Consider the following 14,386-nt stretch of genomic DNA (forward strand, 5'->3'; position numbering starts at 1 on the left):
ATGGGCCACATCTGAGCTCTGAAATCAGTAAATAGGGTAGGAAAACAAGGAAAGTTATCCCAAAACTCTGCCTGAGCCCATTTTATTCACTTCACCCAGGTTGTTTTGTTCATACAATAGTCTACAGTAGTTTGGGTGCTGTCTGTATCCCCAGGAAAGCCATTCTGGTCACATAGTAAGAGAATGTGACAGCTACAGGGCAACAGTTAACCCACGTGCTTTAGATTTCACCTCACAGTCCATATGGAAAGCCTTGATATAATTTCTGAGTTTCTACTTGCCTGTTTTCCAAGCTCCTGTTTTCGGTTTGTGCAAGAAGTGAGCACTATTTCTGTAGAAAATGTGCCAACGTCAGCTTTTTCATGCAGCCCTTTTAAGCAGATGTTCATTTTTTCTTGACTCAGAGCATAGAGTCAGATTATACTTTGTGAAAATAACACCACAGCAAAACATTAAATATTGGAATAAGCTTAAAGCATTATTGAAAACATCTCTTCTTTGCACTATTTTAAAGCCGTATCATTAAATAACTTATTCTTCTTTCCCCCCTAGATGAATAGAGCTACCAACTTCCCACTTTTGCCCACTGGTGACACACTTGGCTTCTCCATATCAAGAAACATGTGGAACTTTTCAAGTAGTTGTACTACTTGTTAGCTCTGTGCTTGTTCAGATAGTGTCAGAGCAGGGCTGGGCTTTTTCCTTTCCTTCCTTTTTTTTTTTTTAATTAAGAGCCTACAAAATGCTGACATCAACTTTATCTCATCAAGTTTCACAAGGCACATACAATCCAATACATATTGCATATGTTAACATTCCAGAGGCAGAACACTTCAGATGTTATCCCATCCATAAATAGAATCAGGTTTTGCTGAGGTAAGGAAATATCATCAAGAGCAAGTTAATTAACACACTGGAGAAGAGAATAGTTATAAACAAATTTGCCACTCAGAGAGTCACAGCATCCTGCAGCATCCGAAATGCCATTTCCTGAGACTGACTCCACTGCAGCTCTCTATCATTGTTTTCCAAACGCAAAGTTGTAATAGAAAAAGTGACAACTATCATTGCTTTGGTTGTTGACAACGAAGAAAAAGTCCATGTTTTGCCTTAAACATAGAAAAAGGATAATCTATAATAAAGAAATTACTCATGAAACCTTTTTTGACAATGAAAGCAGCTTTGAGTATTCTTTAAATGACACAATCCCCAATTACCTCAATGGTTTCACAAAGCAGCTTACTGCAATTCTTAGCTGCTGACAAGACACAGCTTGGGTAGTATTTTGGTACCCAGGCCTACAAATTTATTAAAAGCATAAAAATTAGACAAATATCAACAGAAAATCACTGATCATCTATGACAGTTCTTTTTGAATGGGAAAGTTAAAAGGACCAGGACAAACTTATCCTGGAGGCACTAAATGTTTCTTTGGGTCTTCCACATGAAACAACATAGTAGACAAGTAGATAAAATCAGTTTTGCTCACTTGCACTTTAGTTATCTACAAGCAACATAAATCATATCTAGTCCAGAGAGAAGGGAGGAAAGAGTAGTAGTTGAGTGAAGGACAAAAGTGTATAAATAATTCTACAAAGTTAACATTTCTAAAAAACCCTTACTTTCTACTTCCTGTTACTTGCACTTAAAATAGCAGATGATGCCCTCCAAGGAGTCATAAACACACCTCAGTTCATCTGCACTGAGCTCAATCCCCATCACCTTTTGCCTGCCCATTTAAGTAACATTTCTGAAAACAACAGAATTACCCAATGAAAATGATTCTATGATCCTATACTATGGTGTTAACATGACAAAAAGATGGAGGTAAGATTTGCCTGACAGGAAGGGCAGGGTAAAGAAGCCACTTCTTCACTGTCAAATCATTCTTTTCCTCTTGCTATAGAGGGGTTGATTCAACTCGAATGTTTTTTAAACACAGTTGATATGGATTCCACTTGATGAAGTACTTGCAGGCTCTTTCAATCTCATAAGTTCTCAATGACTATAAAGCTTAATTATCTAGCCAGACTCTTCTTCCCCAGAAAAACACTTAGCTGGGCACAGGGCTCACCTGAAAAGCAAATACAAAGCACCTGTACTGCAAAATGATTAACTTCATGCAGGTATCTTAACTATGGAGGAAATGTTAGTATATGCATCTATGTGTAAAAACCAAGGCAGGCATTTTTGTAAACTCAAGACTGGTTATGAATTACACCTAAGAAAATTAAAACCCAATTAATTTTAATACATTTAGTTGTTCAGATTCCTGACAAGTGTGTCTCTGTGAGGCAAATCATATCATCTGTGATCATCATGGTTTAATCCCAGGTGGCAACTAAGTCACAGCTGGTGCACTTCCCTCCACCCTGACCCCTTCAAGTGGAATGCAGAGGAAAATAAAACAAAAAAATAAAAATTAAAACCTATGGGTTGAGATAAAAGCATTTAATAATTAAAATAAGGTATAATACTACTACTAATGATGAAAAGGGAAATAGCAAACAGAGAGACAGATAAGACAAACTCCACAACAAAGCAAACAACAGTAATGCACAATACAGTTGCTCAGTATCCACTGACCAATGCCCAGCCTGTCCCTGAGCAGCGATCGGTGGCTCCCAGCCAAGTCCCCCCAATTTCTGTACTAGGCATGACATTCTGTGCTACAGAATATCCCTTTGGATAGTTCAGCTCAGGTGTCTTGGCTGTGCTCCCTCCTGGCTTCCTGTGTCCCTCCCCACTGGCAGAGAATAGGAAACTAAGAATCCATGATCAAGGTAAGAAGGACTTGACAATGACTAAACCATAGGTGTGTTATCAGCATTGTTCTCAGACTAAAGCCAGAACACAGCACTGCACCAGCTACTAGGAAGAAAATTAACTTTCTTCCAGCCGAAACTAGGGCAGTAATAAAGAAATTCTTAGGTTCTCTTTAATACAGTTATGTTATGACCAAACTAGAAAGGAACAGAGTTTGCAGACTTTACACTGATTTTAATATCGAAGTACACATTCCTGAAAAGATCCACTGTAAACAAATACACTTATCTGGAATGGAGGAACTGTCAACTGCAATTCCTCTCAGTCAGATCCCTCATTTGCTTCCAAAGTATAAAGCAATTGACACAAAAAAAAAAAAGGAAACATACCCCAAAAAAGCAGAAAATCACAAGGGAAAGTACAACAGAAGCTAACTTTAATCTGCATTCTCACCTCACATGATGTATTTAACAAAAAGTATACATTTTGGTTCTACCAATAACCACACAGTTCACAAAACAAACATTTTCAGCTGCCTAGTCACTCATGACCTCCAGCAGGTGTACAATGCTCTGTCTGCTTGTACAGCAGCAAAACAATGTATACTTTCAGAATCCATTGTGCCTCTCACTACAATGAGCTAAGAAAAGTGGGGTTTTTCATGTCATTTCATCGATAATGCTACACATAGCTGCGTCTTTGTCTAAAACCTGATCTCTCTTGCTACAAGAACGCTCTCTCTGCTTTTCGCTCTGTCCCATGCAGTTGTTGCCATCACCAGGATCCATTGGTTCCACTTTCACTCTCAGTCCTCCCTCTGAATGAGGCAGATCATCAGGCAAGGAAGCCAGACAGTTTTGAATCATCTCTACAACTCGTTCCAAGTGCTTCTGAAACCGCTCTGCTGTTTCCAGACGCTGCCGTTTCTGCACCTCCATCATGACTCTCAGTGTCTCCCTAGCTTGGTGAGGGCGATACTCATTTATAAGATGATGGACGTGAACAAAAAGCAGTTTCAAGTCTTCCAGTTTCTCCTCTCGCTTTATACTCCCTGGACTCCTTATCAAGATATCCAAGAGGTCCAAAAAGTTTACCAGGATGGACATATTAAGTTTTCTTAATTCCTTCTTGTGGTCAAACTGCATTGGATGCAACCGTTCAATACCCTGACTCTCCAAGGGTCGAATGATCAGATCATCACACTGAAACTGATTACCAAACATCATATAACTGTCTTTCACTGGTGGAGGTGGCTTTGGAGCTAGGCCTTTACGGATGTTTTCATCAGTGTATTCTTTTATGTACTGCATTGGAGGTGGAGGAAGAGCACTCACTTGCTGAGGTTCACCCATTTTTCCCAGATGAAAATACCTAGGGAAATGTTCCGAGAAATACACATTAAACAACCTGTGTGACAGCCTTGTTGTACAAATAGAAACAAAAGCAATATAATGGAGAAAATGAGCCAGAAGAAAGCCATTTCAATGCACAGAGTACAAGAAACTGAATAAATCCACACTAGCTTCTCACTAAGGTATACTTTCAGCAGGATTAACTTCACCAGAAGCACATAAAGCATTCATTTCCTGAACGACGACAGACCAGCCCGCAAACAGAGCAGCCCGAGAAGACCTCTCCCCCAGGCTTGGTAGGATAACATCACGCCCCGCGAGAGACGGAGCCGCGCAGGCAAGCGGCGGGCACGCATCGCCCTCAGGGCAGGTGACGCCCCAGGCCCACAGCCGCCGCCAACCTCCCGTTCTCCTGGCCGAGCCGAGCCAGAGTAAGCTAGGCCAGGCCTCCGGGAAGGCCCAAGCCCTGCCGCAGGTTTCGCCCGGCCACAGCTGAAGACAGAAGAGCTTAGGTCGCGCTACGACAAAACCCCACCGGCGACTGACCACGTACCGGCGGAAGAGACAACCCCACTCACAGCCCGCAGGCAACTACCCGTCCTCACCTGCCCTCTGAGCTCCCCTCAGCGCGACCGCCGAAACCCCACTTCCGGCCAAAGGCCTCTTCCCCTCCCCTCCATTGGCTCGCAGGCTTCCTGGAGGCACGCTCTGATTGGTCCTTCCTAACGCCGGTCAGAAGCTTGCTCCACTCAACGCAGGGGCTCCCTCTGGAGGCGGTGCTAAGCGCGGCTGGGCGGAGTGCACTGTATGGAGACGCTGAGCGGTGCGCAGCGCTGCAGTTCGGGCAGGACTGTGCGGTGGCTGCGTGGTGGAGGGGTGCGGCCGCACGGAGCCTCGGCGGAGCGGAGGGGCTGCGTCCCTACCGCATCGCACCGCTGATGAAGTCCCCCTAAAGGCCTGTAGTGGCGAGAGCGGTGCGGGCCTGGTCCCCCTCCGAGAGCTCCCCCCACCCCTGCAGTACTGTAGTGGAGCACTGTGTGCGGTTCTGGTGTCCTCAACATAGGAAAGATGTGGGGCTATTGGAGCAAGTCCAGAGGAGGGCAAGAGGGTGATAAGAGAACTGGAGCACCTCCCATATGAAGACAGGTTGAGAAAATTGGGTCTGTTCAGCCCGGAGAAGAGAAGGCTGCATGAAGATGTCATAGCAGCTTTCCAGTATGTGAAGGTGGTCTATAAGGGATGCCAGAGGAGAACTCTTCATCAGGAATGTAGTGATAGGACAAGGGGTAGTGGGTTCAAACTTAAGCGGGAGATTCAGGTTAGATAAAAGGAAGTTCTTCCCTGTGAGGGTGCTGAGGCGCTGGCACAGGGTGCCCTGAGAAGCTGTGGCTGCCCCATCCCTGGCAGTGTTCAAGGCCAGGTTGGATGGGGCTTGGAGCAACCTGCTCTAGTGGAAGGTGTTCCTGCCCGTGGCAAGGGGTTGGAACTGGATGAGCTTTAAGGTCCCTTCAATCCAAACCATTCTATGGTTCTAAATAGCTTTTGGGTGCCTGCTGTGTTCCCTGACTACACCGCGACAGGAACAAACAGCTGGACTCCACTCCTTTCATTGTAGATTTGGTTTAGACGGAGTTGAAGAAAACATCGTGGATTTCAGTCTTCCACGCAGTGGATGGTGGGGAGCTGGGATTCCTGATGGCATCGCCTTTACAGGGATTTCTCTCTGGAATGGACATCAGTAGGGGATTTTTGACACTTAAGCATGTGTGTCCCGTTTCCTCTCCTCTTCAGCAGATGGCAGCAACGGCCGTTGTTTGGCGGGACCGCGCTGCGCGCACACGCGGCACCATCGACAGCCTCGCAAGATTGATCATTGCACCAAGAAAAGAGTTTGGTTTGAGTGAGAATCGCTTTGGATCCTGTTAATTATTTCTGAAATGGTGCAAGCAAGATTCAGAATAGTCCGGTTTATTTGATTAGAAAACCTGAAAACCCGTAAAGCTTGCATTTCACTGAATAGCTGAGTATTTAAACACTTCAAACAACACTCTACAATTGACAATGAGTCCAGCCCTGCCTGCAAAATAGTCTGATCTTATTTCGTTTGTAAGCAAAAGCTATTCTGGGGAGGAAATGACCCCTTTGGGACATTTGTTCTCAGACTATGTCGTATCTGGTCCATAGGAAGGAACTTGAGTGAACTTGCTGAAGAAGTCTTTCTCATTATGAAGTTCAATGCCCTTGTACTTTGGCAGTGCTGTACAGTATTTACACGTGTTACATTACATTGCTGATGACTTTGTTACGTTCTTAGTCTCATATCTCTTAATCTCATAATAAAGGTTTTTCCTTCTCTCTGTATTCACATGGTTGATGTCATCAATGTGATTATAGTTTAGCATTTATCCACCTATATTTGTATGTGCATATGACATATGCTAAGTTTCCAAACATAGGCTCAAGGATTTTTGTTTAGTAATTAGGCATCAATTTATGTGTATTGCACAAAGGAGGTTTTTCTTGCCATTTGGTAATGACTGTAGGGAAAATTTGCAGTAGGTTGATCTGGGCTTAATCTGTATTTGTCAATAGTTTCTAGTCTGCCAGATAGATGCAATCTGGTATCTGAAGTGATGTCTTCATACTTTTTGCCTTACTTCCACTTAAAAAGTGAAACAAAGGTCCTTACATTAAGGATTTTTTTGTGTGAATTCATCTAGTGTTCTTTTCAGAAACACATCAATATGGACTGAAATGTCACGAGTGTGAGCGGGTTCCTTAGCCTCAGGAGGTTGGGTACAGAAAGCTCTTATTCTTTTACATAAATAAATGGGCAACCACAGTTGGCAACACAACGAAGAAGAAATGTAACAGAGTAAAGTGGTTTGCCCCTGTGGTATTCAGTTTTCATCATTTCAGCACTGGACCTGGGCTAACCATCCCTTCAGAGTGCAGCAGTTGTGATAGTACATGATCTGTTAGTAAGAGCCACCTTAAGTAAACTGGAAAGCAGAATAGGTCGTTTGAGTGCCAAATAAATATTGCATGCTTTAATTTTTTTTTAACAATAAAGACTTAAAACCCCAAACAGGTTAAAGAATTAAAAAGTTTTAAAAGTTGCCACCTGTCACCACTTTCCTACCACGGATATGGAACTTAAGGTCTCTACAGAGTGAAGGAGCGCTTTTGGTGTAGGCATTGAAGTGGGCCTCTGGTAGTCTCCCATGCCACGGGTTTGCTCTTTGACACAAGCCAGTCATTCAGACTCTTCATATTAAGCCACAACCATAGTCGCAAAAGACTCAAAAAGCCATATGAAGTCTTTGGGGATCAGCAGGAAGATTTGAAACCTTTAATCTGCATTCACAAAATCAAAATACTTTACCACATTGCTTCTTTCATCAGCTGGTGATCTTGTCAGTTGAGAATCCAAACAGCTCAGAGAAGTACTCCAGGATGGAGATGCAGATTGTTTCAAGGCACATAAGCATTTAACTGAGAGCATGGTTTTCAAATACAGGCAAGGCTGCAGTTCCATGCTGCAACTGAAGTTTTCTGCTTTGGAAAGGGTGGTCTCATTCCTTCACCTCCGTCTCTAGTCTTTCTTCCTGCTCCCACTTTCCTTTCTTCCTCTAGCCCCCACTTCTGGCTGTGCAGTCATTTCTTCTCACTACTTTATACCATCACCTTGAGGAAGTGGATTGCAAAGTAAACTGAAGCAACTCCAAACCCCACAGAAAACATTACTGTAATTTTTGTGGATTATATTATGAGCTCTTCTAGTGAGTTAAGTCAAATCACTGTGCTATTGTGAGCATCAGGGAAAGCTTTGGAAAGAGAAGAACTTATAGGGAGAAGAAAGGAAGGAGGTCAGGGAGACAGAGAGGGAATGATACTCCTTGTTTCTGTGGCAGCAAGCTCTTATCTTGTCTCAAATCAGCTTGTTACATCATTCCATGAAAGACAGGCAAGGAATAGAAAGCACCATCTCCAGACATGCATGAGAAAACCCACGTAGTAAGAGGTACTAACACACCTTTGGGTTTATTGGACTTTCCAGACTTTTGCTTTCACATTCTTTTAACAAGAGCTGAGCTCAATTCTCTAGTGCCTTGCACTGAGTGAACTTTGCAGCAAGGATGTAAAATGCTGTGGCTTCAAACAGTAGAAGGCAGTGGAGGGCCAAGCACTTGTTTTTTCCATGATCTCTGTGATATTCTGGAGTTATTTTCCCAGTCTGTATGTAATGGCCAAGAGGGGATATCAGAGAGTCATGGAATCATTTAGGTTGGAAAAGACTTAAGATCATCAAGTCCAATTAATCATCAAGTCCAGACCATTAACCCAGCACTGCCAAGTCCACCACTAAACCATGTCCCTAAGCATCCACAAATACCTCCACTCACAAATACCTCATCCACTTCCCTGGGTAAGTGTACAGCATGATGCAGGGAAAGACAAGAATCTGACAAAAGCATCTCCACCCTGCACAAAATGAGTGTGTCACAGGAAGAACTAAGGATGAGAAAAGGGAAAAACCCCATATAATTGTCAGCTAATGAAAGAGGAAAGAGGGTTTCAGTCTCGTTCTTGGCAGCATAGCTGATTCTCAGAAGACCCATGGATGACCCTTTCTAGCCTATATTTCAGCTCTTTTCTGGAATAAGGACACTGACCAATACAAGCCTGCCACTGATAATACAGCACAATTCGTACAGCATCTCCAAATTGTGGGATGAACCTGAACACCCCTTCAGCAGCTGGCAAATCAGTACAATAATATTGTCTGCCTCAAAGGCACAACATCTTAATTTACAGTTTTAGTTAAGTTTGTTTTGCTCTTCTTCAAAACTAATTTGAGGCAAATTGGCACGTTTCATTATCAGGCATTCCAGTTCTGTTAATTCAGCAGTAGTGTGTACAGTGTGTGCCAGTGCAGTATGCTAACTTATTTTAGCAGAATTTAAATCCAAGCATAGTAAATACAAACCCCATTTTCAAGCATGGTCTTAGAACAGCACTGCTTTTTTCTGTGCTAGAACATGCTTCTTCCATTTTTGATTGCTGTTGTGCTCTAAATAGTAAGTAGAAGTGGGGTTTGTTTTTCCCAAAATGGAATTCAGTTCCAGTTTCTTCTTGGGTTTAGACAGTGTTACATCTTACAGCCTGGTGATTGTTAACAGGCTTCGTTGCAGGATATGCAAGGGAGGAGGGGAAGAGAAAAGGAGCCTGTGGGGGATGAAGGGGACTTAAGCAAGCTTTATGTCTCCATCTGCTGTGCTTAATTCCCATCTCCCTGTCTCCTGCTGTGTCTTTGGGAATTAATGAATTTGCAGTGCAGTGCTGTGCTGCCTTTTCTTTCTGACTCCTCCAACTAAATATCAGATGCAGCCTATTGCTGCACCTACTAATGTAGGAAAGAAGTTTTATGTTCCCATCATGTAAAAGTTGGGGCACATCAATCTTCAGTGCATGTGACAATTGAACTGTTTTTCTTGCTACTATTACCAGACTGAAACAGATTCACATCTCAGCACAGAGCCTGCATGATTATCCAGCAATGAAACATGTTAATAAATTGACGTGGCTCAAAATCCAGGCACATTTTGATAGAATCGGCCAACACTCTTTCCTATACTCGTAGTCTTGATGTTGATTCTGGAAGCCACCCCCTACCTGATTTTTAAGCCAGACTTGGTCACACACCTGTAATGACTGCCTATTCTAGCTTGTAAATGAATATGTCTCAAAAAACATGTCTTCATGGCATGGAGAAGTAATCCCTATGCAGCCATCAGCATCCTGGGTAGCTGCAAACATGTCTTATTGCCAGAATAAACTGTGGGGTTTGCAGCACTGCAGTTTTGCCAGCAGTGTTAAGTCTCGCCTTTATCTTCAGAAGGAAATGGTTAACAGACAGGAACCATGATAGACAGGCACTAGAGAAAGGAGCTGGAACAAATTCCCAGTTTCTGTATGACCTGATGAAACTAAGGGTTGTTTTTTCTCTTTCTGCATTTCTGCTTAAGAAAGAAAAGATGAGCAAAGGATTATTTGTACCTTCATCACAGAAGAGCCTGTCCTAACCCTGTGCAAGCTCACCAGTGTAAGACATGTTCTCTGTTACTGCCAGCATCAGTAAGCCTGGGAATGATTCGCTTCAGGCATTCAAGTTACAGATAATTCACTGCATCCTCCTAGCAGATGCTCAGAACAAGGCATCTACTTTCCCAGGGCTCCCAAAGAGTTCACAGGAGAATCTTGCTCTAGTTCTACAAGAGCAACCCACTTGGTCACTGGGAGCAGTGTGAGCGGATTCAAAGGTGCAGTTGTAAAACCTAGAGGGAAGCTGGATGCATCTGGCTCATAAAGACCAGGCTAATTCTTCCCTTTTTCTGCAGCTTTCTGTCTTGTTCTTTGGGTCTACTGGAGACATGTTTATTGGGGTGATAATGAACTGCCAAAGCAGCAAGACAGCTGGGTAACCTAAATAGAGTTTCTCACACTCTAAAAAAGCAAAGTAGCAAAATGGGTTGAATTCTGGAAGCTTGCAAGTTGAATGATAATCATCATACTAGTGAAAGGGAAGAGCTGGCACCCAGGCAGTAAACCTGACCTAAATATTACACACGATAGAAGTATACAGGTTGTTTTATGAGAGAGAATATACGGTTGCAGCTTTCCGGTCTGGTTTTTTTGGTTTTTTTTTTTTTTATGAAAACAAAAAATATCTATATTTAGCTTTATAAATTTCTCTGCCACCTTCAGGACATAAGCATTGGTATCAGAGCAGGATGCGCGGGTGGGGAGATTTCCACAGTCTGCAGCAAAAGAGGTGTGAACTGCATAATCTGGGTAAATCCCCTAAGAGAAAATCCAATCCCTAAATTAACATTTTCAGAGCAGAAATAGAGCAATTTGCAGGAAGCAAGGGAAGAACACAGATGATGAAAAGAAAAGAAAGGAGCCCACTGAGGCCACAGTTGATAATAACAACTTTCTCTATAACCTCAATTTGCCCAGCGCGCAGGAGTATTTAGTGAACATGGCAGTTCAAACTTGAATCTGAGATATTTAAAATATTTTGTATTTTCCTGCATATGGATGGAAAAGCGTCAAAGGACACATGGTAGCAGGCTTTAGGAAAGCACTTTAGCAGAGAAGATGTAGGATAGCTAAAAAATTCATCAGGCTTTGTCTCCTCATCTTAAGGGATAAACTTACAGTGGCTTTAAGATACTTAGGACAGTTATATTGAATTCCTTTCCATTTAATTCATATTGCATGCAATACATAGTGATCAAAAGTCTTGAACAAAAGGAGTTTGGTCATATGTTCAGTGCATCACTGCACTGTCATACAAGGTCAGCTTCCAGAAAGAAGATTCCTGTGTTAGAGGGATATCCCAGCTCACCCAAGGAGCCCTTTCAGGAAGGCTATGTTGTTTGTGTATAGAGTTCTACAGACTTTCAACATCTTCCAGCTCTGCAGCCATCTTGGTCATAGACAAGGGGTGTATTTCTACCTAACTATATATTTTTATATTTACAGACATATAGTTAATATATTTATTAACTATATATCTATATAGTTAAAATATATATAGTTAATATACTATATAGTTATATATAGTATACATAATACTATATATTATATATACATAATGCTATATATACTATATATAACTATATAGTATATTAACTATATATAACTATATATAGTTAATATATATTAACTATATAGATATATAGTTAATATATATATATTATCCCCTGCTTTACTGTAGAAGGATCCTGAAGCCTTTAAATGACTGAGGCTTTTGTTTATATAACCCTTGGTTTAAAAGGGTTATAACCTGTTAGTCACCTGGGTGGATGATGACCTATGATTTATGTCAACAGTTCATGTCTTGAAAGCAACATTTTCTTTTAAAATTGGACAAGAAATCATGATCTTTGAAATTAAATAGAATTCAAATACACATAAGCAGTTACTCTCTCATAAATGTATAACTAAATATAAAAACAATTCTTAGGCCATATGGTTTTGTATATACATATCAACCTGGCCATATATTCATTAGACTATTCTGGTTTTGGCTTGCTACACTTAAATATTTATATACTTGCTACACATGGGCTTTGGGATTGAAGTGAAAAAGGAACATGAAGGGGTAGATCTGTGGCAAGCATGGATACAAAAATACGTCAGTCCCTACCTTCCTCCCCACTTCAACAATGGAGAGTTACCAGTTGATAAGAATACTGTAAAACAGAAATAGCAGCTTGCACTGAAATCAGCTCCTGTGTTTCTATTAATGGCACGCAAACCTGGCTGTGTTCATTTGTTTCCTTCTTTATGGTCATTCTTAATTGTTTCCCCTGTCTAATACCTTAGCTGGCCCATTATCAGGTTGAACTCACCATGGAAATCTCAGAATGGCTGATCTCGCTTGCTAAATCTTGGTAGGTCTAATGTAACTACCAGATTCTCTATCACTCCAGGCCAAAATCTTTTATTATTTTCTTACAATGATGTGTGTCTTTCTACATGTGTTGTATCACATCCGTACCTTCATTTTCACAGCAGCTCAGCCTGTCCAGTTCTCCCACATGCAGGGCCAAATCTTGTTTGCTCCTTGTTTCTCACTTGCCTTGACCCTCGCAGCATCTTCCTGTCAGACCTCGTACAACACGTAGCTTTGTACCATGTTTACACCAAATAAAGCACAGTTGCCAAGCCCCCTATCTGAACATTTGATCCAGTCACTCCCCTCTTCATGTGCCTTCGCTAACTCATCTCTTATCACATGAAGAGATCAAGCTGCCAGTCAGTACATTCAAAGAATTTGTTAGCTCTCCCCCCACTACTTACCACCCTGCTGAATCTCTTCTCCCCCCACATCCTCTCATCTCCAGCAGCCCTGCTCCCCTCAGAGGTCTACGTGTTGGCTTCTCATCTCTTTGCTGTCCTGCATGCCTTGCTTTTTCTGCAGTGCAATGTCACACCCTTGCATTTCTATTTATATTCAATTTTCTGAGAAGATGTGTACATCTCTGCCAACAGACTGCAAACCCCTTTGGCACAAGCTACAAAGACTTTTCAGAAAGTCCTTAACATGTTACAGTTTTTGTGAAGAGACTAGAAAGAATAACATAGTCCTAAATAAGTGTTCATAGCTAAAAATGCAATGAGGAGACAAACTGTGGTTATAGATTTGTGTGTACTCACAAAAATCAAGCAAAATGCTATTCAGATCAAGAGCCTTTGGGGGGGGATTCACTGTTGCTAGCATGGTGAAATCCATACAGTTTGTCGGGACACTCACTTTATTGTCCATGTTTTGGCTTATTGGTTACAAGAAAGGATCTCTGAGCATACTTTAAACCAGCAAATTCTCAAGTGTGTCAAAGTGATGTGTGTGTAAAAGTGGCCCTATATTTTAGGGGTGCAAGCACTTAAACAAGGTCTGGAAGTATCTGAATAGCTGCTGTCTACACAGACAGCAATTCAAAAAATCTCAGCAGACTCTGATTTTTTTATATATATGCATAAGGCAAACGGTCTGTAGAACTGGGAAATTTGGCCTGAGTATTGATCCTAGTCTACAAATTGCTGTAAAATCCCCCATGACAGCTTTTCAGGAGATCACAGACTTGTGTCATCTTTCTTGTTCGACCACAAGAGTTCCTTGGAACTCAGTCACTCTGCCAAGAAACGAAACAGCTTTGCTAGACTTGTACATGACAAATGTTTCAGAGAACGCAGCATCTCATCTTCAGCAAGACCACCATATAGAGACAGAGATACATATACAGGGATCACCGCCCAACAACTTGTTTGTCCGTGTTTCGGTTCCATTATACAGCATCACCTTTAGCAAATTCTCTTACAGATCTCTATGTCAAGTGCTATCTTTAAATTGTATTTTTATGGCAAATGCAAGTTCTCAATTAGCATTGAACAAAATTGGTAAGGAATGTTTGATGATCCATGGGACATGCTGCCTAAACAATGTAACATAGAACAACAAGGAAGGGATATGCCAGTCCTTTTTTGGAAAGGGGTAACCAATACATTCTATTGAGAAATATAGTTCCCAAGCCTGTCTATGATTTACCTTTTAAAATCTGAGTCTTCATTTAAACAGTTTGCAATTCTGATATTTGTTCAGATTTTGTTTTCCTCATGAACTAAATTTAAAATAATCAAGTATCTTCTTTGGAGCTTGCAAAGAGTTCTAAAAATACAACAGCAATAGGGAGCTA

The 14,386-nt window shown here is 41.6% G+C and overlaps 1 protein-coding gene across 2 annotated transcripts; it reads right to left on the reverse strand.

Moving 5' to 3' along the window:
• Positions 1–3,185: 3,185 nt before the first annotated feature.
• On the reverse strand, positions 3,186–4,782 carry MED7 (mediator complex subunit 7). Of its 2 annotated transcripts, none has more exons than XM_080627085.1 (2): positions 4,724–4,782; positions 3,186–4,137 (listed from the first exon to the last, which is right to left on the reverse strand). In XM_080627085.1, exon 2 carries the CDS (start codon positions 4,116–4,118, stop codon positions 3,426–3,428), a length of 693 nt encoding a protein of 230 aa, XP_080483211.1. In that variant the 5' UTR covers positions 4,119–4,137; positions 4,724–4,782; the 3' UTR covers positions 3,186–3,425. The 2 variants fall into 2 exon arrangements, with proteins under 2 accessions (XP_080483211.1, XP_080483212.1); XM_080627086.1 differs by lacking the exon at positions 4,724–4,782 and adding an exon at positions 4,672–4,720.
• Between the last annotated feature and the right edge of the window lie 9,604 nt (positions 4,783–14,386).

Source organism: Psittacula echo (assembly GCF_963264785.1).
Source record: "Psittacula echo genome assembly, chromosome: 11".
Lineage (NCBI taxonomy): Eukaryota > Metazoa > Chordata > Aves > Psittaciformes > Psittacidae > Psittacula > Psittacula echo.

Excerpts from the sequence above, each read along its gene's own strand:
- MED7 (XM_080627085.1), bottom strand. The coding sequence starts at position 4,118 with ATGGGTGAACCTCAGCAAGTGAGTGCTCTTCCTCCACCTCCAATGCAG.